General features: G+C 52.9%; 1 protein-coding gene across 1 annotated transcript in view; it reads right to left on the reverse strand.

The window, feature by feature from the left end:
• KCNK5 (potassium two pore domain channel subfamily K member 5) overlaps window positions 1-24,198 on the reverse strand; it is a 36,496-nt gene extending 12,298 nt beyond the window's left edge. Inside the window, exon 1 of the mRNA XM_010977288.3 lies at window positions 23,666-24,198. Within this exon, the coding sequence (XP_010975590.1) occupies window positions 23,666-23,851 (186 nt within the window). The 5' untranslated portion in view covers window positions 23,852-24,198. The remainder of the gene's footprint in view (window positions 1-23,665) is intronic.
• Window positions 24,199-25,994: the final 1,796 nt, after the last annotated feature.

The following is a 25,994-nucleotide window of genomic DNA, read 5'->3' on the forward strand; positions in this document are numbered from 1 at the left end:
CAGTGGGGCTGGAAGAATCCCTGGGGTGACTGGAGGGACTGTCCTTCCTGCAGGAAGGGGAGGCCTGTCCCCTCCGGAACCTCTCCTAGGGGCCAATGGATGTTCAGAGAGTAGGAAAAGGAATATGAAGAGGACAGCAGGGCTCTCTCTCAAACCAAACTGGTCCCTCTTCCAGGTGGAGGCTCATAGAAATGTGGGGCTGACCTGGGTGTGACTTGCGGGGGATCCTCTCTCAATTGCTGGTATCGAGTCTCTGGATAAATAACTTAGCCTATCAGTTTCAGTTTCTCCATCTGCCAAAAATAACCCCTACTCCAAACACATGAAGAGTACCTAGGATGCTGTAAACACTGAATAAATGTACCTACAACCAGTGTTATGACTGCTCGTTATGTGTGTCCTTCAGGAAACCAGACCCAGCGGCAATCTGAGACCCTGGGGGAAATCACTCGTCCCCAAAGGTAAATCAAAGGGCAGAGGGTTTACTTCTCTGCAGCCGGAGGACAGGCTGGGTGAGGACAGGGACTCTGTCCCAGGGCTTCCTCACCTCTTCCCACCTGTTCCTATTCTAACAAGGACAACTCCTCAGTCTGAACCATCAGGTCTGCTCCCTCAGGGCATGGGGGTGACTTCTCCACAGGAGAGGACCAAAAAAATTCATGGGGGGTACAGGGGAACTGGGGCTCAGCAGGCAGGTGTTCCCGGGCCCCAAAAGTTGGAGTCAGGGGGCCTGGGGGTCGGGGTGTGTGTTAAGGCTCTCTCTGAGGCAGCAGAGGGCAGGGAAACAGGCACACCCAGGACGTGGCACTCCATCCCTCAGAAGGCCTATCTCCCCTGACCTCTGCCTGCCAGAGGCTCCCAGCCACCCTGGCAGGTTTTCCGCAGAGCCAAGCAAAGCAGGATGCCACACACTGGTTCCCACACTGTGCTGGCCAGTGAGGCTGAGGCCTGGCATGGTAGCGTCTCTGAACTCCAGCCCTAAAGCCCCGACCACGCTGCTCCCAGCTTCCCACAATGCAGTCAAGGCCCACCCGCCCCTGGTCTCCGGGCTGGGCTCTCCCTGTGTGTCTATGTCTGTCTGTTTACCTAGTCTCTAAGAAAGAACCCCCTCAGGGCAGGGGGCCAAGGGTGGGGTCAAGGCCCCACAGGGAGTTAGAGAGGTGGTTCTGAACAGAACAGACAGAAGTGGAGATTAGTAAACATACCACAGGCACTTCTCAAGCATATATACTTAGAGTTGGGGCTTGTTTAGAACCATCTTTTTCAAATTCTTTAACACCACGAACTGATGAACAGATAAAGAGGGGAGGGGGAGGACCCCAGATCCCAGGTACTGGGGCTCCCTGCAGCGGTTTGACGGGGGAAGCGGGGAGCCCGGGGGCTAGTGGCTGGCCCTCCACCTGATCGTCTTTGGGGAACTGTTGGCAGATCCAAATTTATCCTGGAGAGAAGGCGAGCACCAGTCACCTCTTTATTCCCAAGACAAATTAGAGGACGAAGACGATTGGCCAAGCCCTCAGTCATCTTCACTGCCTCTCACTCTCCCTCTCAGGCTGACTCAGCTTCTCAAACCTTCCTTAACCGGGGGTGGGGAAGGGAAGTTGGGATTGTTTTCAGACTGAGGAAACTGAGGCTCAGAGACCTCAGAAACCACCTAGCCCCTGAGGCAGGGGCTCTCGGTCCCAGTTGCCCAATGGAACCACCCTGAGTTTAAATAAATACACTGCCTGTGCCCCACTCACAGGAGTTTCGTGCAGGTGACCTGAGCGCCATGCAGTTAACAAGCTCCTTAACAAGCTCCGCAGGTGATTCAGCCACCCACTGCCTAGTGTGGGCGTTGGGCTCAGCCTTCCAGCTCCCCATCCACCCAGGAGGGAGGATGCACCCGCAAGGAGAAGGCATCCTCGGTATTCCCCCGCCCCCTCCCCGCAGCCCAGGTAACCAGGTGTGGCTTGGAGGGCAGGCCCAGTTTATGAGCACGGCACTGGTGAGGGCCCAATGGTACCACCCTGACACCTGTGCCAGCTGCAGCCCGGCTCACCCGGGCCCCGTCTCTCCCAGGCAGGGAGCAGGTGTCTGCGGGGCAGGTGCAGGGACCAGAGGGGGCAGGGCCTCACCGCGTCTCAGCTAAGACCAGACCTCTCGGCTTTTGCCATGTGGACTTTGTTAACCTGTTTTGCTTATCTGCATTTTCAGATAGGCGCCAGTGCCTACCCGGATATTTATAATGTTTTTAGAAGAAAGACGGACAAATTGTTGGAGACCTGGTTGGTATGCTAGGATGTCAATGTAGGGACTGAAGACCTGGGTTCAGCTCAGCTCGGCCAATTTGCTAAGCTCTCCAGGAAGCCCTGCCCCCCTGCCCACTTGCCTTCTCTGTAAAATGAGGAGGTTGGCCCGTGACTACGGGGCCCCTGCCTGGGCAGGTGACACTTCTCTACAATTCACATTTCCCTCTGCCCAGACCATGCTTCTGGGCCCAGTTCAGCAACTCCCAAGCTCCCGGGGAATCCACAGCACATTCGAGAAAATGTATTTTCATTCTCAGGACTCAGCTCACTGGCCAACCAGCTCCAGCTCCTCCTGAGTCCCCAGCAAGCCAGGCTACCTGAGTGTACAAAATGCAGTCCCTTGCAGTGTCGGTCACACCTAGATTAAACCTCCAACCCCAGAAACACACGCACCCTCATCAGGCAAGGTGGAAAGTGGTATCCCACCCCCATCGCCAACACACACGTCAGGGGTCACTACACCACTGCTTCTTAACCTGGGCTGCACATGCAGATCATCTGGGGCAGCTGGAGGAAATCATCATGCCTGGGTCCTACCCCCAGGGATTCAGACAGAAGTGGCCTGGGGTGTGGACTGAGAACTAAGATGCTTTTAAGCTGCCCCAGGTGACTAATACCTTGTACAGCCAATTTCAAAACCACTTTCCTAGACCCAAACCGCCCTCCCTTCTGGTCATGGGGAAAGTCTAGCCCAGCCCGGCCACTGGAGCCAGCACAGCAGCCGTGGACACGACTGTCCTCCCGTCCACCCTTGGGCTTCCCCTCGCAGGCCCTCCTGGGCCATCTCTCAGCAGTCTTTGCAGAGCTCAGAGGCACTGCGAGGTCTCACGCTCATGGGGAAAGCCCGTGCCAGAGGTGAGCGCCTTTTCAGCAGAAACCTCTGGGTTTCCGACTTTCTCAGGCCCGGGAGCCCTGTCTGCACTCAGGAGGGACAATGAAAACAAAGCAGGTGACCCTGCCCCCATTGTTCTCAGCTGGGACGGTAACATCCCCCCAACCCCCAGGGCAGCGGGAGTCCCTCCCATGAGAGCTGAGGCCAGGGCAGCGCCCTGCAGGGACTGACTGACCTGGGAGGGCTGCGGGTTTGGCTAAAGCAAACAGAGAAGGGCTGGTGGGGTCTGAGCTCAGGATGGGATGTCAGTTCTCAGGCACCTGGAGGGCTGAACCCATGAGTTAGACTGGAAATCCCTCTGCGTGCAGATGCAGGGGATGTCAAGGGCCCTACAGCGCTGCTGCCTGAGAGCTGGCCCCGGGGAGCAGGCTAGAGACCCTTCCCCAGCAAACACACACAAAATTCACCCCCTGCCTCATCTTCTGAAGGACTTGGGACAGGTAGAACGTCCAGTGAGGCTAAAATGACAAGAGGGCCACCCTTCAACCACCTGCAATTTCTCTACCCTCAATTCACAGCCACTGCCCTGCTCTGGGATGGCTGCGGCCCGGCCCACAGCCCTGTGCTGGTATCTCTTTCCTGTCTGGGATGCTCGGCCTGGGGCCTGGAATCATGAGCTGCCCCCAGAATCCAGGTCCTGGAGTGTCTCACATCTTTCTGATTTGACTGATGCCAAGAGACATCTCCCAACTAGGGAGTCAACAACTCAAGGGCAGGAAAGTAATCAGCCAGGATCCCCACGAACATGCCAGGTGTGCATGTTCCCCACAGGGGGTGGGTCACTAGGGAGTGAGAGGTCCCTACAGAGGATTCGCCTCCTGGTTTTTCCTTTCCAGGCAAGCCAGCAAACCTCTCTGGGCCCCATTCAACTCCTCTGTAACAAGGCTAAGGATGACAGAGTCAGCCTCTCCCTCCTCCCTGCCAAAACCTCATCCATAGGCACCTCTTATACCTACAACTCCTCTGGCCCTAATCTCATTTGACACCCTGTAGGCAAGGCAGGTAAAATGGATATTATTATTCCCATTTTGTAGATGAGGAAGCTGATCAGAGAAGGCTAGTGATACAGTAGAGTCACACAGCAAGCTGATGACAAAGCACGGAGAAGAATTAGCCAGACTCACAGTTGAGGGCTCTTTTCACCAAACAAACAGACCATCCATCCCCCCCTCCAGGGACCTTGCTAAGAAATGCCAACTGAAGTGGAGCAGGGAGGGTGACAACAGACAGGCAGACACGTGTGAGGTGATGCAGGCTATAAACGGGTGTGCAGTCATACCCATGGATCCAATCTTGAGATTATTTAGGATTTAGGATGAGCGTGTGCTTGTAAACCCTGCCAACCCCCCTCCCCTGGAGAAACCTTAGGTTTACCCCAACCTGGCAGTGGCGTGGAAGGAGCAAACACGGGAAGTCACCAGCCCCTCAAGATTTCTAAAAACAGCCCTCAAGCAGGCCACAAAGGAGGCCGCCTGCTGACTTGTCATCTCTCCATCCCAGCTGATGACCTAGGGAGATCTGGTTCATCAGCAGCTCAGTGGCCCCACGCTGCACCAGCTTGCTTTCTGTCCTCCAGAGCCCTCGTCCACACATTAGCCTGGACAACAAATCTGGGATGGCTTATCCACTGCAAAATCACAAACGTCAAGTTTGGGACCCTCCTTGGACAGCACAGGGGAAGAGGGGAAAAGGCCCTGGCTTTGCAGCTCTCACAGGGGAGTTCAACTCCTGGCTCCACCATCCACCAGTGGGTCACCTGGAACATGTCCTCTCACCTCTCTGAGCTTCACTTTCTGTCTCTGGAAAGTGGAAGGTACCAAGACTTTCTCGGGTTGGGGTGCAGATTACGTGAAACGATGCACGGCTCAGTGCTGTGCGAACAGGGTGTACACTGGGCGGAAAAGTGAACTGGGAAGAAGAGTGGGAAGAGGAGGCCACCTCTGTTCCAAAGGTTTGTGCCGGAGGCACAGGGCCTCCAGAGCTGTGGACACAGAACTGGCTAGTTGTCACCAGCAAGATCAGGGCTTGGGACAGTGCTTACCACCCCGTGACATGCCATTAGGTATCTGTTATCTGGCTGACTATTTACCTCCCCCAGACTAGGAGCTCTCAAGGCAGAGATTTCACTCATCCCTCATCCCCACACAGAACCTGGCACTAGCAGGTACTCAGTATTTGCCAAATGAAGAACCAAGTCTCTGAGATGTATGCCGTCTACAACCATGCCTTCCAGGGCGCAAAGGTGGGCACTGGTGTTACATTTAATGTGGGTTCTGGCTGGACAAGGTGGGCAGTCCTGGCAGGTGCCGGCAGCCCGGCTTGATGGCTTTGTGTTTCTCTGCCCCAATGTCTTTTATTCACCTCACACCACCTCATCTGTCTGCAAGGCCAGAGCCCCTAGAAGTCCTAGACATGGTGAGTCAGCTGCATGGCAGACTTTGGAACCATCATAGTTCTGGAGGAAGGAGGCAGGCGAGTGGCGAGGGGTGGGGGCCCAGGAGGGATGTCAGGGTCGAGGGCCACAGGTCCTCCCGGGCATGCCCCTGCTTTGCGGCTCCTCCAGCAGTGGGAAGGAAGAATGCTCTGTTCCACGAAGTTCTCTTGAGCCCTCGGGGCCACCACAGCTCTGTCCCTCCAGACACAGCTGCCTGCCCTGGGCTCCCTTGCTGGGATCCTGAGGACAAGGCTTCCCTCAACCGACACCCCTAGGCTCCCCACCAATGGGACGAAACCTGCCCCTGACTGTGCCACATTCATCCCTCCCAGGTACACCTGTGCGCCTGAGAGAAGGGTGTGGCCGATATCCTCACCTCACCCTGCAGAGGACTGCACCCCAGACCACCAGCAAACTCTCCCCACCCAGGGGCCCCAAGAAAGTGGCCTCTTCATCTGCTCCTTCCTCCTTTCCCGCTCCCTTCACCTGTGGCTGGCGGCTCCGGGTAATAAGTAACTGCCCATCCTTGAAGGCTAGGGTTCCAATGATAAGGGATTATTAAGCCTACTCATTTATTATAATTTGTTTAAGATGACCAGATGGTTAAATTGTAAACCTCTTCACTAATGAAAAAAAAAAAACAAAACCCTAAAAACAAACCCAGAAGGGTACTAGGTGGTGGTAATTCTCCTGCACGAGGGGGTGGCAGCTGAGTCTCTCCACTCCCTGCCTGTTTATTACAACCCACCTCATTCCCACTCAAACGTGGCCCCGCTGCCTCCAAGCATGATCTAACCCCCATCTCTCCACAAAGTCCCCTGCAGGGTCCTCCTGAGGGCCAGCCACCTGTCACAAAACCCTTCCTTATTGTCTGACTCTAACCTAAATCCCTCCGGCTACAGTCCAAGCCCATTTCCTTTGGTTCAGTCTCCAGCTGGGGACGGACAACAGCTGGCTTCCATCGCCTCTGGAATAAATTGTACAAGAAACCACCAGTGAACTGGCCTGGGCATTTTGGGATGGATGGTACTTTCTGCGGAGTGGGGAGCCTTCTGCCTCTATGGCCCTCAATCCCAGATCAAATCCTGTCGGAAGACTGAGTCACAATTAGAGACAAGAGCCAAGACCACGATGCTGACAACTGTGAAAAATCACTGAGCCAGATGCAAGGAGGGGTTTTTCCCTAAAGGGCAGACTCCCCATGCCCCAGACTCCTGGACACTGATCTCTCACTATACCAGTTGCACCAGGGGCTCTGGTCGCCAAGGCCCGCATTTGGAGATCATACAGGTGAGACATAAAGGAGTCCCCAACAGTGTGGGAAACGGAAGGGAGCCTGGTATGTGTGATGTGTGCCCCCCTCCAGCCTTTGCTGCCCAGATTGTCACAAAAGCACCAAGACACAGCCACCTCTGCCTTTTCCACCCTGAGGGGCAGTTCCCCACCCAGCTCCCATCCCTGGCTGCCTGGGGCATGACCAGGGTGAGGAAACACAGAGCTGTCTGTGCCGAAGGTATGGAAAAGTACCGCCAGACCTCCTCGCACAGACAGGCTGGGCTGAAGTGAAGGAGGGTGTGGGGGTTAGAAAAACCTCCTGTCCTTCAGCCTGGGGCCCAGGACCAGGGCAGGCTGGGCCACAGGAAATGGAAACTCTCCTGATGGTGCAGAGGGAGACACTAGACTCTGAGACAGCCCTGTGGTGACACTCTAGAGGCAGAACCGGGACCATGCCTTCCACACACGTCCTCTCTTGCTCTCCTTCACCAGGGTGGGATTTCAAGCAAGAGCATTTTCTTGCTTAAAACTGCACTGTTTGTGGCCAGGGGAGGCTCAAATACAGGAAAGCAAATGCCACCAGATTTCCAAGTCACACAAGGGTCAGCAGGGGAGCGAGACCCACTCCTCAAGTGGCTGCATCCTGTCCCCTCATGGAACCCAGTTTCCCAAGAAACACTGAATAGCAGCTGGGGTGGCCACTTCTCAGGCTGGTCAAGGGAGGTTCATTTACCCTCACATCTGCTGACGATGGCCTCAGATCTGGGCTGCTGAGGGCTAAACCAGAGACCTGGCAGTGGGCTTCCAGGACACAGCCTGCCCTCTTCCCCATGCATCAGGAAGAGCAGGGTGAGAAGGACAAGATGGGAACAGGGCTCTGTCACCCTCACTCCCACCTCAGGGCCTTGGGACACTCCCCTCTTTGGGTCCATGTCTGCCTGCTACATCTGGCCAGGCATCAGCCACCAACCCTCATACAGAACCACCCACCCGACCTAAGTTAGCCCAAGGAAAGATGGGACCAGAGTCCTGGACAAGCCCTCCTCCCACTACTCAGTCAGGTAGATTGATTCCTTAGGTATTTGCCAGGCACCGGCCAGGTACCCTGACGCTGTGGGCAAAGCAAAGGGAGGGCAAGGCGCAGGCCCCGTCCAGAAGGACCTAACAAGCGATATGCAGGCAGTTGGGAGGAGTTACACTACAGAGGAAGACAGCACAAGAAAGCAGCAGACAAGCCAATGGTGAGGCCAGGACAGTCTCGGGGTCTGTGCCATGCCCCCTTTCAAGTTCAGGTAACTGGGCACGAAGCAGGACAAGAAACCCAAACACAGGTGGAGAAATGGAGGCTCAAAGACACTAACACACTAGACCAGAGCAACCTCCCAGTCAGATGCTCCCCTGCTCTGAAAACTGCCCACCCCTCCTCCCTACCCCGACTCCTGGGTTTTCTACCTTCCCTGGCCTGGGACCCCCACCATGTAACCCTAGAAGTAACCCACAGATTTCATCAGTCACCCCTCCTCCCACTGTTTCTAGATTTATGGCAGGATGATATATTCAGTTTTCACCCCAAAGGAGATGTGCCCATGTGGTCCACAGATTCATCAGATCGGTGACCCTGAACCTTAAGGAACAGGCTTTCCTCCAGGGGATTGGGGTGGGCTGAGGGGCTGGAGTCAGAACAGGCACTTATAAGGACCTGAGACTCTGACCGACAATTGGAGATGCATGAAAAAATGACCCACTTTCTACAGCCTGGCCCCAGCTCCAAGAAAGGCAAGGCTGACCAGTGCTGCAGGACATGGGACTAGGAATCAACTCCCATCAAATAAATACACACTCATCCTTGTCTGATGGGACTGAGCGGGCAGGGCAGTCAAAAGACCCCAGCAGACCCATGCTTCCTATGAACCAGACAGGTGGGGATGCTCCCTCAGGAGCCTGCAAGCTTCCCAGTGGGCGGGACTGGGTGGGACGGGGAAACCCCTCCTGCAGGTTCTTAGCGCACCACCCTCCCTGCTCCAAGGCTGCCGGCCAGCTCTACCCTCACCCACTCCAGAGCAGGAATGGAACTTGACTAGACACCCAGAGAAGCTGCTGTAGCGTCAGAAGCCTCAACAGATCCCATCACCACTCCAGCGCTGCGCAATAGAACTCTCTGTGCTGATGGAATGTTCTATAACAGAACAGTCCCTTGTGGCTTCTGAGCCCTTGGAGTGTGGCTAGTGTGACTGAGGAACTAAACTCTAATTTTATTAATTTTAATTAAAAATTAAACAACCACAACAGTAACATCATGTTAAAATAAAATGAATTAGCGACCCGTGGGTGGTAAGCACCATACTGATGCAGTCAAACACAACACATCCTACCTAGGCAGGGTCTGCCTCCCTGCCCCCACCCCACCTCTGACCCTCGGGTTCACCCAAGCCTTGGGCCGGGGTCAGCAGCAGCCTCTTGACTCTGAATTACATGCACAGTCCTGGGCTGTCCCAAATCTTACGTGTGCTTGCATTTTTTGTTAAGCCAAGAGACAAAGCATGTCTTCTTGGGCCCCCGTGGGAACTGGAAGAGCGGAGTGCACACAGAGGCCAAGACAATACTTGTCCGTGGGTCTCTGAAGGACCCCCTCCCTTGTAGGGGACGCTGACCCCAACACTAGGGGCAGCCCTGGAGCTCCCCCAGCTCTGCCAGGCCTCTCCCGGGGAGCCACACTCTCTTCCTGGTGACTGTCATATCATGTCCAATCTCCGACTTCTTGGTCTGCAGACTGAAAGCCCGCCTGGTTTCCCCAGTCTCGGAGACCCTTCCCCTCAAAGTGTTCAACAGCACTGCTGCCCAGGAAGTCACCTCTCCTGCAGTTAAGTTTAAAAATAATAATAGTGTACTGCTGAGCAATTTCAGAAATGATTCCAGTTTTCAGAGTATGCTCCGTTAAAACCACATTTATTTGTGCTTTGTGTGCCTCAAACATTAAAAATATCCAGTATTTTATGGCTGGTGCTATACGCGTATATCTTACCCTTTCAGAAAACTCGATTTCTTTGTTTTAAAAGCAATATAACAGCATTTCAGAAAACTGGGGAGGCAGAGGAAGAAAAAGGCATCAATAACTCTGCCTCCAACTCAGTGCTGCCTGCCTTCTGTTTTTACATCGAGTTTCTATGATTCAACGCTAACGCAGCACCACCCGTGAAACCAGAGTCTCCCACTGCCCCAGCCCCCGTCTTGTTTTTGTCTCACTTGCAGTCTGTCTGGCTCATGGCTCAGCCCCACCGAGAAACTTCAAAGAGAAACTCCAAACTGAAGCACTGAGAACCCACCCTCACCCCAGGGCCTGGCAGCAGGTGCCCTGTTGGTCTGTCTGAGGGTCTCCCATTCCACAGGCCAGACACAGCCCACCAAGCAGATCAGTCAATAAACGGGGATTAAACTGTGTGCAGAGCAGCGGGGGGCGGTGGAGGGAGTGAAGTGCATGTACCAAGACGGAAACCGGCTTAGGGAAGGGGAGATTTAAAGGCATGTACACAACGACCCCAACAGAGCAGGTGAAAACAGGCAGTGGATCTGACCACAGGCAGCTCTGAGCCCTGAGGCATTCCAAAAAGAGAGGGCGTGCCAAAACTGCGACCTGTGAACTCTGAAACCCTGGCTCAGTGGAGACAGGAACTTTCTAGAACAGGACCCAAAAGTGCCCCCACCCCAACCCATGACTCAGAGGTCGCCCTGGCGTGGTGGCGAGGAGACAGCCCTGGGTCCAGGCAGGTGTGCCTCCCCAGAGAACCCATCGATCTGTCCCAACAGAGGACAGAGTGTCCCCAGGTAATGGGGCACTGGGCACATGGTGGGCAGCAGGGTGAGGGCATGGCCCCCACTGGAAGGGTTAGGGACAGGAGTTTTCCAGATTGGAGGTGAACTGTGATAGTCCTACCTTTGGGTTTTGGGGGCTGGTGGGATAGAGGCCAGAGGAGAGAGATACAGCTTCATGGTGTGGGACGTTTATTAATCATTACCCTCTTACACAGTGCTAGGTTTGGGATCCAGTGGGGCACAGCTGAGGGCCCGGTGGCAGGGAGGGAAGAGGAGTGCAGACAAGGAAAAATCCCCAGTGCAACACTAGGGGGAAGGAAGTGCCCAGAGAATGATGGGGCTCAAAGCAAAGCAACCCCTAGGATCAGGGGAGCCTTCCCTGATAGCCCCAGCTTATGACATTTCTACCTTTTAGCACCTAAGCCCCTACAACATGGCGCAGCCCTACTTAATACTAATCCTTAATCTACTCTGCAGGGCCCCACCCCAACCTCAAAGACAAGGAAAATGTCAAATTCTTCTCACAATCCCCACAACCCTTCATCCAGCACTGGGCACACAGCTGGAGCTCAGTAAGAATCTTAATTGGCCTTAGTGAGCAAATCCTTAGCTCAGAGAAGGACAGTGACCTGTCCTAGTCACACAGCAAGTCAGCTGAGCCAGGCCCAAGACCTGGGCTGTCTTCTAGTCCCCAGTCACTGGACCACTCATCAGTAGATCTCAGGGCTGCGGCTAGAGTCCGGGAGGTGGAGGTGGGGTGTTGAAAAGCTGATAATCAGGACACCCTCCCTTTTCCTGCTCCCCAGGGGGTGCTGACAAGACATGACTGAATCAGCTTAGCGTACTCAGCACTCTCCCTGGGCCAAAGGCAGCCCTTCCACCACTATTCCAAAGGGGGCGGGATGGCACCCTTCCAAAGCTAACACTGTCAGGATGCATTCCACGACCCAGGAGGCGAGAGCTTTATTTGAACAGGAGCTATGGGGAGGGAATGGGGCTGCCGTTCCTTCTCCTCCAGAGGTTCTATGAACAGGTGCCATCCTGAACCTGAGGGCACGGGAGGAACAAGAACCTTGCATTTGACACCAGGGGCACCCAAGCCAAAATAAACGTTCAATTCCAAGAAGGGCCTGCCCCAGGGTCCCCGGGGCCCGGCATGCTGCAAAAGAGCCAGACTCTCTGTCCCAGTCCTGCGGGCCAAGCTGAGCGGCGCTTACACCTCAGGAGCAAGGCGAGATGAAAGTGGCTTCCTACCAAGGTGCAGACCGCAGTCCTACTAGGGGTCAGCCCTGGGGAAGCCAGGCGAGGAAGTGTCACAAGCGTAGGCTTAGCTGCCAGGGAGGCGGCAGGTAATGTGGGGACTCAGACAGGAACCCCATAGCCAAGGGGCAAATTGCGCCTCCCCCTCCAGCTCCCTGATTCTTTCTTGAGGGCTTGGTCCCTTGGTTCCCTGACTCACAAATCCTGCAGTGAAGGCTCAGGGTATGATAGGTCTGTAAGGATGACAGGGGAGCGGGTCTGGGGGACAGGGATGGAAGTGACAGCCCCTACTCTGAGCTGTGCCACCTACTTACCTAACCCAGATTTTCCTGCTTTAAAACTTTTCATGCTGAAAATGGCAAACCAAACTATATATGGTCAATACGGTCAGGAAATAGTGCTAGAACCCACAAAGGCTGAAGAGAGCAGGGCTCAGCCAGCAAGCATGCACGGAGCACTTCCGAGGAGCTGGGGCCAAGGGGGCCCAAGGAGAAGATCAAGTCTCAAGGAGGGGATGGTGGCCTAGTACTGTCAGGCAGATGCTGATTGAGGACACCAGGGAGTCTACATGGGGCAACTCTGCAGGGCTCTACTGCCGGACTCGGAAGGCCTGGGTTCAGGCCACGAAGCATAGGTGTGACCATGAATAATTTATTTAATCTCTCGGCCTCAGTTGCTTTATCTGCAAAATGAGTTTCCCTTCAATGCCTATCTTCCCACTGTTGGGAGTCCACATGGTGTGGCAATGATTCCTGCCTGCCTCCCCTTCACCAGGTGCCAGCCAGGGTCACTGCTGTTGTGTGACTGCTGGAACGCCTCCCTCTGCCACCACTCGCAGGGTAATTTATCAGTGGACCTAGCCCTGAGTCTTGGTAAAAGTTGAAACTTGCTATGAGCATGCAGGGGTTTAAAATGCCTCCTCACCCTCAGGGGAGGGCCTCCAGTCTGTACAGTAGCTGACTGGGGTCAAGGGTAGGGCTTCAGAAAGAGCCGAGACTGCACAGGGAGCAGAGTCCAAATCACTTGGGCCACTGCAAGGACTGGCTCCATCTGGGGGAGAAGCCATGGAGGGATTTCTGAGTCAGGGGTCCTAATCTGACTCCACTGGGATCCCTGACTGCTGCGGCAGTGAACACCTTCCACCTCCTGTGGCCACTGCTTCCAAGAAGCCTTCCCTACTTGCCCCAATTAGCTCTACCTACTCCTTTATTGTACTTCCCCATCCTGGTGAGCAGAGTAACCTTGGGAAAGTTATATAACCTCCCAAGGTCTGGGCCTTGGCTCCAGAGCTGTAAAGGGAGGCCAGTTAGATAAGCACTAAGCTCCCTCCAGCCTCACATTTTATGATTTGCTGCCAGGAGTGGTGCCCAGAGCCTGACCCTCCTCCTCCATCAGCCACCCTTGCCAGCCTCCAATGTGGCTGGGCTCTGGGCTCCCAAGAAACCAGCCAACAACAGCTCCTTGGGCTCAAACACTTGGGAGCAGGGTCCTGTGATGGAGAAACTCCCTGGGGAACCATCAGATCACTTCTGCCCCAGGCTCTGGATGGCCCCAAAAAAACCCTCCTTTCTAAGCCTAGCATTCACCACAATTTCAATCTTTGCTTCTTTTCCCAGAAAAACTCACCAGTGGGTGGGGAAGTCAGGTCTCAAGGAAAGGGTGAGCTGGGTGTTGCAGAAATCAGGCAGGCCAGGTCAGCGCAAGCATAGAGTAAGCGCTGTGCACATCAAGGTTTTGATTTAAAGGCCATTCAAAAGGGAATTAGAGGCGGGGTGACAAACGGTGTGGTGAAGAAAGGCTCTGTGCCTGGGCAAGCAGAACTAGTTTAACCTGAGCTTGGTTCTAGACATAGTCCTTCCCAGCTTCTCATCAGGCCTCAGTTTTCCCATCTAGCAAATGGGATGACATTTCAATACCAGACCTCACAGAGGTCATAGGAAGGTGCCCCAGGTGAATGGGTCTGCAGAGACCCATGGCAAGGCCGAGGGTGGGGATTTGGGGAGGGTGCAAAGCCTGTGAATCTGCAAGCTTCTTCGAGATCACCCAGGTGCTGCAGGCAACACTGTGCAACACCCCAGCTCCATCCCCTGAGGCCAACAAGGCCCAAGGCAGGCTCTGGTCTCACCAAAGGGCTAGGGACACGCCCTAATCCCCTGCAAACAGCCCAGCCTTCCTCCTCCTCCTCCTCAGAATGCTCTGAAGATCAAACAACAGTTCCCACAAGGAAGGGGCAGGCGGGGTGTTGCTTCCCTCCCCCAGCACATCCCCATGCCCTGGTGGTTTCTGCAGTGTGTGGTCTGAAGACATTCCCTCAAAGACAGGGATGGCTCATTCTCTCTGCAGCAGGTTTCACACATGCCTTGGAATATAGGATGTGCTTGGAAAATATCTGGAGAAGGACTGGACCTCTGCTATGTCTCAAGTTCCTTGGAAGCAGAAACCACCTACTCTGGGGAAAGACAGGCCTGCTACACATTATTCCCAGGGGAAAGGAGGAAAGGGGATTCCTGGAGATAAACAGACCCAGAGAGGAAGCTGCTTGTTTTGTAAAGTCACTCCAAAAGGAGAAGATAACAGTGAGCTGGTCTTAAAGAGTAACTCAAGAGCTGGAAGCCATGGCAAATGTGCCCTCCACGCGTGTTCTCCTGCCATCTCCATGCCCAGTGAGATGGGCATCATTGCTCCAACTTGCTGATGAAGCCACATGCTCTTGGTTGCACAGCTTGCTAAGGCAGTGTGACTTGAAAACCTGTCCTTGACCACCTGGCAACTTGGCTCCCCACCCCCCAACCCCCAACCGCTGGAAGGGAAGTAGGAGTAAATTTTGCTAAGGCGTTCTGCTCTCTGGGGCCAGAGCCTGACCTGGCTCAGTTCACCCAGGTAACCACCTTGGCCTTGCTAGGCCCCTCCTGAATAGACTTCCAACCCAAAGGTCCATGTGGCTCTTGGCAACCCCGCCCAGAGCCAGGCACACCGCTGGGCACCGGAGGCCAACTGACATATTCTGAGCAAGCCGCTTACTGAGCTAAGAACTGGGAGTGCAGGGCCAAGGCTGGGGAGATGGGCCCCGCCCACGCAGAGCTCCCGCAGTCTGGCTGGGCCTAACTTAACAGGTCATCCAAGCCTTCTGGAATGAATGGACGAATTTACTCCAAGGAAGTGGTGTATGAAGAGGTGAAATGTGACCAGGGTCACACAGCACAAACCAGACTGTGGGGAGAATCAGAGCCCAGTTAGAGTCAGCTGTTCCCCCCACAGCGGTTGACAGAAGGGGGTCCCGGCCCCAGCTCCAGCCCCAAGCAGCAGTCACACAAAGGGAGGGACTCCACTGTGTCCTCCCTACTTGGGCCCCACAGGGCCAGCCACCAGGCTACAGGAACAGCCAAGCTGGCCCTGCCCCCTAGGTTACCCCCCTCCACAGTTTCTCATCTAGCCTGGGGGCAAGCCTCTCCCTAATGGGAGGGGCCGGCGAGGCAGCTGTGGCCAGATTACAGTGCGCCATGGGAGGTGACAACAGCCAGAAGTACACAATCCTGCCTAAATATTTCAGCAGGAAACCCAAATATTTAGATAGAGGAGGGGAAAAACAGAATGGACACTTCAAAGCCAATCAAAGTGACCTGGCTACCAAGGGCCCACTGAAAGGGGAGATGGGGGGTGTCTGCCCCCAAGGAGGGCACAACTCTGACCCCACATCCTGAGTGACCACCCTCCAGGGGAGGACACCCGTGAGACCATCCAGACCCAAGAATCTTCCAGAAGGGAAAAGGTTTAACCAAGGCCAAGCAGGACAGAGCACACAAAGCCTTGCTCTCTTCTCCAGGGGAAGGGAGGGAGCAGGGCTCTGCTGGAAGGGAAGAGGAAATACACCTTCCCAGTTTTCTGGTGCTGACCATTAACTCTTTTGAGGGGAGGGTGATGGGTGAACTTGCAGGATATGGAAAATGGTGGGTGACTCCGGTGGGTTTTATCATGAGTCTCCATCTCCAGATTGGGAGCTCAATGTGTGGTGAGGCCTGAAGTGGGTGTCAGGAACAGCCCGCCCCACCCCCCCGAGAGACAGGGTACTGGGACAGTAGCTAACACACAGCAGATCACCAGCTGCATGTGCCAGGCATTCGGTCAACTGTGTTTATATAGATTCTGCAGGCAGGAGGGCAATACTGTGCTACTGCCCCACTTCACAGACAAGGAGACTGACTTGCTCAAGGTCATAACAGCTAATTAATCATCCCAAGATCCACCCGATGTACCCCAAGGTTCTGAAGATACCACACATGCCCTGTAATTTCCCATCTCTAGGCCCTTGCTCCTTGTTTTTTCCATCTTTCCACCTCACTTAGAGCAGAATGTTCAAACCCCCATTCTTCTACTCTGCAGCCTTGGGCAAATGACTGAACTTGTATGGTCTACTCTGTCGCTCCCCAGCCGGCAGTGCAGTGCCGCTAAGAGTCCCTGAAGCAGAGGGTTGCTGTGAGGATGATGAGATGATACACGTAATTGGTTCCCTCTGCCTGTGAATGAGCAAGTGCTCAGTAACTGTAGCTGGAATCACCCCTACCCTGGCCCCCAATCCCAGCCCACTCCCATCACATCCACCTCCTGGCTCTATCTCCATTCATGATCAGGCTCCAAGCTCTAAAGTCAGCAAGGCGGTGGGGACTGTGTGTGTTTGGGGGAGGGGATCTGAGCCTCTAGAAAGCCATGTAGCCCCAGGCCCCTGGCCTCCAGTTTCCTAGACAACAGGAAGAGCGATAACACCTAACACACAGGACTGGTTCAATGAGATGCAGATAAAGAACTAGCACAACGCCTGGCACCCAGGAGGTATGAGAAGAGAGCTCACAGGGACTGCTGTTCAGGCCGCTTGTCCCTCCAGCCTGGCTCAGATCCCCGCTTCTTTAAGTTCAAGAGCAGAAATTAATCTCTCAGTGGTACTCGCTTGGAACCTCCAGGTGTACCTACCAACATCACTCAGGTAGCAAGCTCCCTACCTTTCCCTTCTGAGATTAGGGGCTCCCTGAGGGCAGGGGCTATGTTTTGTTCAGAGCCAGATCCCCTACAGGCCAAGGAGTTCTACAAGCCTCAGCAAACAGGAACTGAATCCTCTGAGGCCCTCTGACCCTCGTCCGTCTCACCAGCCTCACCATCTGCAACTCAGCACTCAGCACCAGGACTGTATTTCCCCTCATTTCACCACCATGGCCCCGTTTCTCTCCCCAGCTAGACTGAGCTCCCCAGGACTAAAACCCCATCTGGTTTCTGAGGCTTCAGCACACACAGAAATGACAGCTGACAGAGAAGGACCCTCTCTGAGCCCCTAACTTTGCCCAGGTCTCTGAGATTCGGGAACCAGATTAACTGCTCACAACAAGCAGAGAAGCCTCAGGCAGCTGTGCAGAGCTGGAGCACACCGTCCCCACTGTTACCTAAAGGGGCAACTAAGGTACAATCTGGGAAGGTCATCAAATGGAGGGGACCCATACCTGGACCTCCAAATGGGGCTCATGGAAGGAAGAGAGGTGCCCTGACTGGAAGATGGGTGTGAGGGAGTGTGGATGGGCTTTTTGGGGGGCTGTGAGATGTGTGGGCTTTGGCGGAAAAACCCCCACTCCATCACATCGGAAGGGGAAAGGGAGGAGGCACCCTTATCAAAACACCCAGGGGTAACAGGATCAGCCCACAGAAATGCCGTTAATTTAGAGTAGAATATTCCACTTCTTTTAAGTTGCAAACAGCTGTGAAATAAGAGAAAATGTTATGAAATGTGTTCACTCCCCTACATGAAAATTGCAAAAATCTGGTGAGTTCAAATTCTTTGGCTAAACCCAGAGAGCTTCATCGTCTGACCCTCACCCCTCTGCTCTGCGGCTGCAGCCCAGGACCATCAGGCAGTTTTACACCTCCCTGAGGGCTGTGACCAAGAAAGATCCACCACCTTCCCTTCTTTGTCTAGCTTTTTACAAATCTGCATGATACAGACCCAGGAGCGGGACTACTGGATCCTATGGTCGTTCCCATTTTGATGTGTTTTCCGTGGTGGTTGCACCACTTTACACAAAAAGGCAAATACTGTAAGGTGTCTAAAGTAGTCAAACGCACAGGAACAGAAACAACGGTAGTTACCAGGGATGGGGGGTGGGGGTGGGGGGCTGTTTAATGAGTCTAGTAGAGTTGCAGTTTGGCAAGATGAAAAAATTCTGGAGATCTGTTTCACAATAAGATGAATATACTTAATGCTACCGAACAGCACTCAGAAAAGGCGAAGATGGTAAACTTTGTTATTATTTTTTACTATGATCAAAAAAGGAAAGTCATTTCTTCTGCTCTCACAAGGTCTTCCCCATTCTATGCCCACTACACTTGGGCATGGATGGCCCCATCACATAGTAGGCCATCTAAGAAGAGGTCAGTGGCAGCAGCAGCTAATGCTTCATGAGCACTTACTATATGCCAGGCACTATTCCAAGCAACCTATGAGGGTGATATTACGGCATGTCTTCAGAGGCCACCCATAGCGGCCATCCGATATACTGCTCGGATGGTAACTCAGCAACAGCAAGGGGCCTGCAGTGGTGAGTCAAGTGGCACTTGGAGAAAGATCCCTGCTGAGGGAGGAATGTCCTCTTATCCATGTCAACTCATCCTTGGGGAGGACAGACAGACCAGGACTCCTGCATCTTATGACCAGGGACCAGGGGACTCTTGTGAAATCTCCAGGGAACTTCTCCTCCAACTTCTCCACTCCCCAAAAGGAACATCGGGACGTGAACCTATTTCACATGCATTCCTAGATTCACCTACCTCACTATCACCTCAGATCAGGCCACTCAGTTCCTGTCAACCACTTGGATCAAGCATCTCCACCTGTACAAAGACTCTCTTGGGGGCTTATCTCAGGAACCCGGCTTTCCTGCTCCCCAAAGCCTTGTACTTCCCTGCCCCCTGCCCTCCACAACCACCCCCCTCCCCGTCTTCCCCCACCACACACGCAGAGTTCAGAGGCTGAGGCCAATCTAACAGCAAACAACTAAGTTCAAGATGAAAGCTTTTGGCCTGAGGTCAGAGCCAGCCAAGCGCAGCATCCCAAACCAGAGGGCTGTGTTTCTTTTAAACGCCTGAATGTAAATAGGGCAAACCCCCAGGAAAATACTTAGAAGCAGCCGTCATCACCTCCCTTGCACCCCTCCTATAGGACTCCCCCACCCTCACTAGAACCCTTCAACACTTGCTAATCTCTACCCCCAGTAAGTCTCTATTACCATGCCATCTGTAACCGTCCTAAGGGCCCCAGTAAAACTCTCAAAACGATTCAATAAAAATTCACCTTCACTGTTAAACCTCTAACCGGAGTAGTTAACTAAAGCAGATATATTGATTTGAGATTTTTTTTTTTTTTTTTGGTTGGCTGCTTTCAACTTTGAGCAGAACTTAAGTAAGAAAATAAGCCTTTAGGAGGGAAGCTCTTTCCTCCATTCCCTCTCAAAAACCCAGCTTCTCCACTTTCCACTTCTGCAGTCCTTGACAGTGAGAGTTCAGTTTCTAACGAATGACCCAGAGGCCTCCATGATCCTGGATAATCAAAAGATCTATTGTGTTCCTTTTACTTACAAAGGCTGTTAAGCGGACCAGTGGGCTTTACAATTTCCAACAAGGCTGGAAACAAAAGGGGTTCTCACGTTAACCCTCAGTTCTCCAAAACAGTCAAGTCACGTGCCTGTTCTGAGCATTCTGGTCGGATGTAATTCTACTATATGACCCACAGTCGTATTTTTTAAATTTAGGAGGAGGATTGGTGTTAATAACAGAATGTCAGAACCTCAAAATTGTGATTAGCCTTACTACTATAGACTGGAGTATGTGTGGGGCAGTACGAAGGGTCCAGAAAATAAAAGGAGAGAGATTTGGCACACACGGAAAACCTGTAGGATAACGCAGTTTGGGGCTTAGGTGAAGGAGGCCCGCGGGATCCAAGAGCCTTCTGGGAACTGGTCAGCTATGTGAGCAGTCTAAGAAAACTCAGTTAGGGATAAGGTACCCCAGGGAAAGGCAGGGCCTAGGGTGACCCCTACTGCACCCCCAGGAGACAAAGGACTGAAGAGACGCAGTATGAAGCCTGCAGTGTCCCTCCCCACCCTCTGCTAGGATCCTCTCCCCTTTCCTTGCTTCCACTAATTCAGCTTTGCAATGCCTTGCCCGCTGTCCAGCACACAGCAGGTGCTAAATAAACGCTTGTTGGCGAATTCCCATCTACTTTGGAATATAACACACTTCAGTTTGAAACCTGACCCTGCCCTGTAAGATCCTGGGCAAATTATATTACCTTTCTGAGCCTCACTGTCCTCATCTATAAAAGGGTGTTGTAAGCAAGGCTAAATTAAAGAATGTATGGAAAGTGCTTATTCAAAGTTCTGGCAGACCTGGAGCCCTCAAATCCTTCCCATTTCTGATCCCGGCACACCAGAGGTGAAGGTTGAGAAAGGTTCATAGTTCTCCTCCATCCCAACCCTCTGCTTTTTTGTGCTTCCAAATGAGAAGCAGGGTGGGGTGGACTTCTGGAGGGAGGAGGCGCTGGCTCAGCCAGGCACAACACAGGAGACGCCTGCGTGCCCGTGCCTGTTCCAGGGGAAATAGAAAATAGAATTTCCCAGCAGACCAGAGTCCAGCTGAACCAATTTACTAAGTTCACTGACAGACCAACCATTCAACAGTTTCACATGGCCAAGGAGGAGGGCAAGGGTGTACAAGGAACAGGCTCTGGAGGCAGACTGCCCAGGTCCCACCCAGACTGTACCCTCCTGTTAACTTCCCTGAGCTTCAGTTTCCTTATCTGAACACCGAGGGTTGCTGTAAAGAGTACCTGATGAATGCAGGTGCAACACTTAGCAAGTTGTCCCGGTCAACGTGTCCTCAGTGTGTGCACCAGGGGAGATGGGCTGGCCCTCCTCAGTCACACCTGCCCAGTGCTTCCACTTTACTTGACCCTCATTTACAGACCCTCATTTTGCTGATGAGGAAAAAGAAGCAAAGTTGATGGCTTGATCCGTAAATGGCAAAAGCAGCCTGTGGCCTCTGTCATAAAATGCAGATTACCGCCCGCCCAACTTGCCAGGCACTCAGTCAATGCCAACTTTCCTCAGGGGAGCCTCTGCTATTTAGGAAGAGACTAGGGGAGCAGGGCACTGAACCGGGAGAAGCAGCCTTGAGAGCAAGGGTTCAAGATGGTTCTGAAGGCAGGAAGGAGGGTGACCATGTGGTCCGAGGCCGGTGGAGCACTGAGTGCTTGAAAGTCAGCCTCCGCCTCTGATCAACCACAGCAAGAACAAGAAGGAAGCACCTGACAACTCAGGGACTATTTCCAAAGAGCTAAAGAAAGGTGTCTTAACTCCCTTTCTCATGCCTTTGAGAGCAGGCACATAATTTCCACTCTAAGAAAAACCCCAAACTATACTGCACCCTCCTCCGTTCCAACAGCCCTTCCCAGGAACTGGCTCCCGCCCCAGGAATTCCTAATAAGGACCCTTTTAGAATTACAAAGGTGATTCAGAACCTGATAAAACACAGAACCTCAGGTGGAAAATGCCAGAGTAGCCAGATGGGAAAGAAGATTTTTGAGTTTTTGTTTTTCCTTAAACCAATTTCCTGAGCGCCTCCAAGTCGCAGATCAAAAAGCAGAGCAAGGCAGGTTTCTGCAGACTGAAAATGATGCTAGCAAAATGCCTCCACTGGTCCGTTTTCATTTCTGGGGGTTTTTCCTATGAAAGGAGGGGACTCACCACGTTGGAGATGGCTTGAGAGTTTTTTTGGCCGGAGATGGGGACAGGCCTGTCCATAAACATCTCCAAATCAGACTGGCCTGATGCCCAAATCCTTTTCTTAAAGTTACCTGCCGGCTCAGAGGTGAGGGGGGTGGTAATCATTGGCGGGTTTAACAGGACCTCAAAATACCAAGTGTCTTGCATGCTCCAACACCTTAAGAAAGCTGTCTAATCTCCAAAGCTATAACCACCAGCTGCACCCGGCTGCCTCACCCCAACCCCCCTCCTTTTCCCTTCTCCTCATGTTTTGAAGTTTATTTTCCCACATTCAGCCTTGAATTCTTTCCTTCCTTCCCCTGCAGTGGCGGAGGAGCAGCAGAGAGGGAAACACTTCGAGGGCAGCTCAGATTCTTTATCATCGCCACCTGCCTTCTTCCCCTGTAAACAAAGCCCTGGAGCAAACTAAACAACAGCTCGTTCTCCAGAGGAATTGTTTCCTCAAGGGAAATTATAAAATGATCCCCCCTCCCAAACACACACACACACACACACACACACACGCACACGCACACGCACACGCACGCGCGCCTGTATCCCGGGAACTGCTCCCAGACAGGAGACTCCCCACTAACACCCTACCTGTGGGCCTAAATCTCCCCTTCCACTGGCCCCAGAGAGAACAAGTCTTTTATTTGCTTGGCTGCCAATAGGCACCTATATGCTCACCTGTTGGAATGTATATCAATTTGGGGGCAGAAAGGGAATACCACAGATAAGATGCCTTCACGTTTTCCAATGCTTCTAACAGTCCAGGGCAAGAAAGAGAGATGAAGACGAAGATGGGTTCGTTCCCATTTTACACACAGGGAAATTGAGGCCAGGAAAATTAGAGACAACTACCCAGCCATAAGGTATTGGGGAACTGCCGTAGATTAAATATTGTTCCTCATTTAAACCTCCTTTCTGGCATCTTTTACCCCAAGAGAAATGTAATACCTTGGACAATTTACTGCTACTCCACCTCACAAGCTAGAGCCTTCAACTGCTCTTACCTGGGGTCTGGTCGTTCCCCTGGAGAGAGGCCGTTAGTGCAAGCCAAGAAGGGAGGATGGCTGAGGCCAAGAGCCTCCTAGAAACTGACGTAGAGGACCTCGGTCGCCAAACTGGCCCAAGGTCAGCCCCACAGTTTATCCAAGTGAAGCCAAAGCCACCCATAGGGTATATGAACCAATGCCAACATGTACCCACCTTCCATTCTGCACAACCTCTCCTTCCCCACGCCCCCATCCTCGGGTTTTGTTCTTTTGTTCAGCCTGTTATTTTCACAGTTTAACTCCAAGCCCTTCGGGGATGTCTCCGCGAGATAAGCCTTCCCGGAAGTCTGCGCGCGTCCCCAGCATTCCAGCCACCAGCCCCCATCCCAGGGTCTCAGGCCAGACAGAGTCCGGGACCCAGGTTCTGAGCCCTGCGGGGTAGGGGGAGCCTCGCGCAAGTCCTCGGGGCTGGTGAAGCCGGCCGGGTGCCCCGGAGAAGGGAGGTGGAGACGCGAGGGGTTGGCACCACGCAGGGCTTCCGAACTCTAAGAGCGTCTCCAAGGAAAGATAACGCCTTTATCAGCCCCACAGCCTCCTCCAACCAGAGAGGTACCCGCACACCCACACCGAGCCACGGGGCTTGGTTCACCGAGGGTCAAAGCTAAATTAAATTCTTCCCTCCGGACAAATTGGGTGCCAAAGAGTCTCCGTGCTCACTGGTGACTCCTGTGTCCACGCGTTGAAGGACAGATTTTCACCAGTCATACTCATGGTGAGACATCCTCTCCCGTCACCCCCCAGGACCACCCACAGGGATTTAGGGTCATCCAAAGCTGTGAGGGGCTCCCCTTCAGCACTCCTAAACCTCCAGCCAGCTTCAGGTGTATGCAGGGGTGGTGGCGGAGACTCACCTGCAGGATCTTGTCTAGGCCCTCCTGGCCCAGGCACGGGAACTCCTTGAGCAGATGCAGTCTCTGTGTGTAGTAGTTTTTCTTGGCCTCTTTCCAGTGCGGCTCCTCCAGCACCTCGAAGATCGCCGCCCCGATAGCCAGGTAGAAGATAATGGCCGAGGTAAGCAGAGGGCCCCGGTCCACCATGGTTCTCGAGAGGCCGCCTCCTGTAGAAAACCTCCCTTAACCCCAGCAGCGCCCGGTCCACGGGCCCTGCAGCCTCTGGAAACAGCTGTTTGAATTTGGAGCTCCGCATGCGCAGTGCCCAGTACCCTCCGGCGCCGCTCCACTGACAAAGTTGCTCCTCCAAGTTGGCCCACTGAGTGCGGGGAACTGTGCGGACCCTTCTCACGTGGGCCAGGGGTGGGAAGACACCAAGGGGGCCGAAGGGGCACCCTGGATCGCAGAGGCGAAAGGAACTGGAGGAACACGGAGCCGCACTCAAGGGCGACACGTGGGACAGTGCTCCGCGCGCCACAGCAGTATGAGCTGCACCCGCCTCCGCGCGCCTCTTTAACCCGAGCCCTGCGCGCTCTGCTGGCGGAGGAGGGGCCCGCTGGGGGCCCGCCCCTGTGCAGGCCCCGCCCCACCCAGACCCCGCCGCGGGCCACAGAGTCACCGCTAGGTGCGCGCTGGCACTAGCCAAGGGCTCGCTGAGCTCCCCACGGCCGCAGCCAGGGTAGGCTGCGCGCCCCGCCTGTCCCAGGGGTTGTGGTCGCCGAGACTTGAGTTTTTATTAGTGCTGGTGTATTAACGAAGATGAATGTGTACCTAATGACTGGGGTCAGGAAGTTATCAATATTGTTACTTTCATTGCAAGTCAATTTTCATACTGATGTTTCTGCCAAGAAAGCTTGATTCTCAGTCTCTTTCTGTCTCACACACCTTCTTGTAAGACTGGGGAAAGGACATTAGAAAGGGACTGGAGAGGCTGTAGAGAATCAGAGGTTATCAGGAACTAAACCAGCCACAAGGGCTTAACTCCACCCTCTCACCCCATTCTCACTGGCGCTGGTGAGACACCCCCCCCCCCCCCGCAACACACACACACATTGGGGAAAGAGCAGTCAGAAGCAGCACTCACTGTTCATACACCTCCCCACAACCACAAACAACTTCGACTCTACAGGAAACACTTGACCTCTTTCATACTCCCAAGCGTATTTAAAATTGCAAACACTCACTACCACCACCACCACACACACACACACACACACACACACACACACACTCCTTATCCCCCTTATTGGCCTTATTTTCTTCCTAGCACTAAATTCCTTCGGATATACTATGTAATTCTAATATACTGTATAACACTGAAATGATGACCAGCTGGGGGCAAAGTCTGGATTGTTGGATGATGTATCTCCAGTGCCTGTTACATAGTAAACACTTGTGCAATGGAGTAAATGAATTTATGAATTTGTCAAAAGCACACACCCAATGGAAGTCCTAGCTAGAGCAATTAGGCAAGAAAAAGAAAGAAAAGGGATACAAACTAGGGGGGTGAGGGGCAGAAGCAAAATTGTCACTATTTGCAGATGACATGGTATTATGTATAGAAAACCCTGAAGACTCCACCAAAAAACTGCTAGGACTAATCAATGAATTTAGTAAGGGGCAGGATTCAAAATGAATACACAAACATCTATTGTGTTTCCATACACTAATAACGAACTATCAGAAAGAGAAATTAAAAAAAAAATTCTATTTATAATTGCATCAGAAAGAATAAAACACCTAGAAATAAATTTAACTAAGGGGGTGCAAGATTTGTACACTGAAAAGTGTAAGACACTGATGAAAGAAATTGAAGAAGACGTAAATAAATAAAAAGATGTCCTGTACACATGGATTGGAAGAATTACTATTGTTAAAATGTCTGTAGTACCCAAGCAATCTGTAGATTTAGTGTAATTCCTATCAAAATTCTAATTCTGGTATTTTTCACAGAAATAGAACAAACAATCCTAAAATTTGTATGTAACCACAGAAGACCTTGAATAGCCAAAGCAATCTCAAGAAAGAAGAACAAAGCCAGAGGCAACACACTTTCTGGTTTCAGACTATATTCTGAAGCTACAGTAATCAAAACAGTAAAGTATTGGCATAAAAACAACTCATAGACCAATGGAAAAGAAAAGAGGGCCCAGAAATAAACACACACATATGGTCAATTAATTTACAACAAAGGAGTCAAGAATATACAATGGAGAAAGGATAGTCTCTTCAATAAATGGTGTTGAGAAAACTAGACAGCCACATGCAAAAAAGAGTGAAACTAGACTGC

The sequence above is a fragment of the Camelus dromedarius genome, chromosome 19 (genome assembly GCF_036321535.1).
Source record: "Camelus dromedarius isolate mCamDro1 chromosome 19, mCamDro1.pat, whole genome shotgun sequence".
Lineage (NCBI taxonomy): Eukaryota > Metazoa > Chordata > Mammalia > Artiodactyla > Camelidae > Camelus > Camelus dromedarius.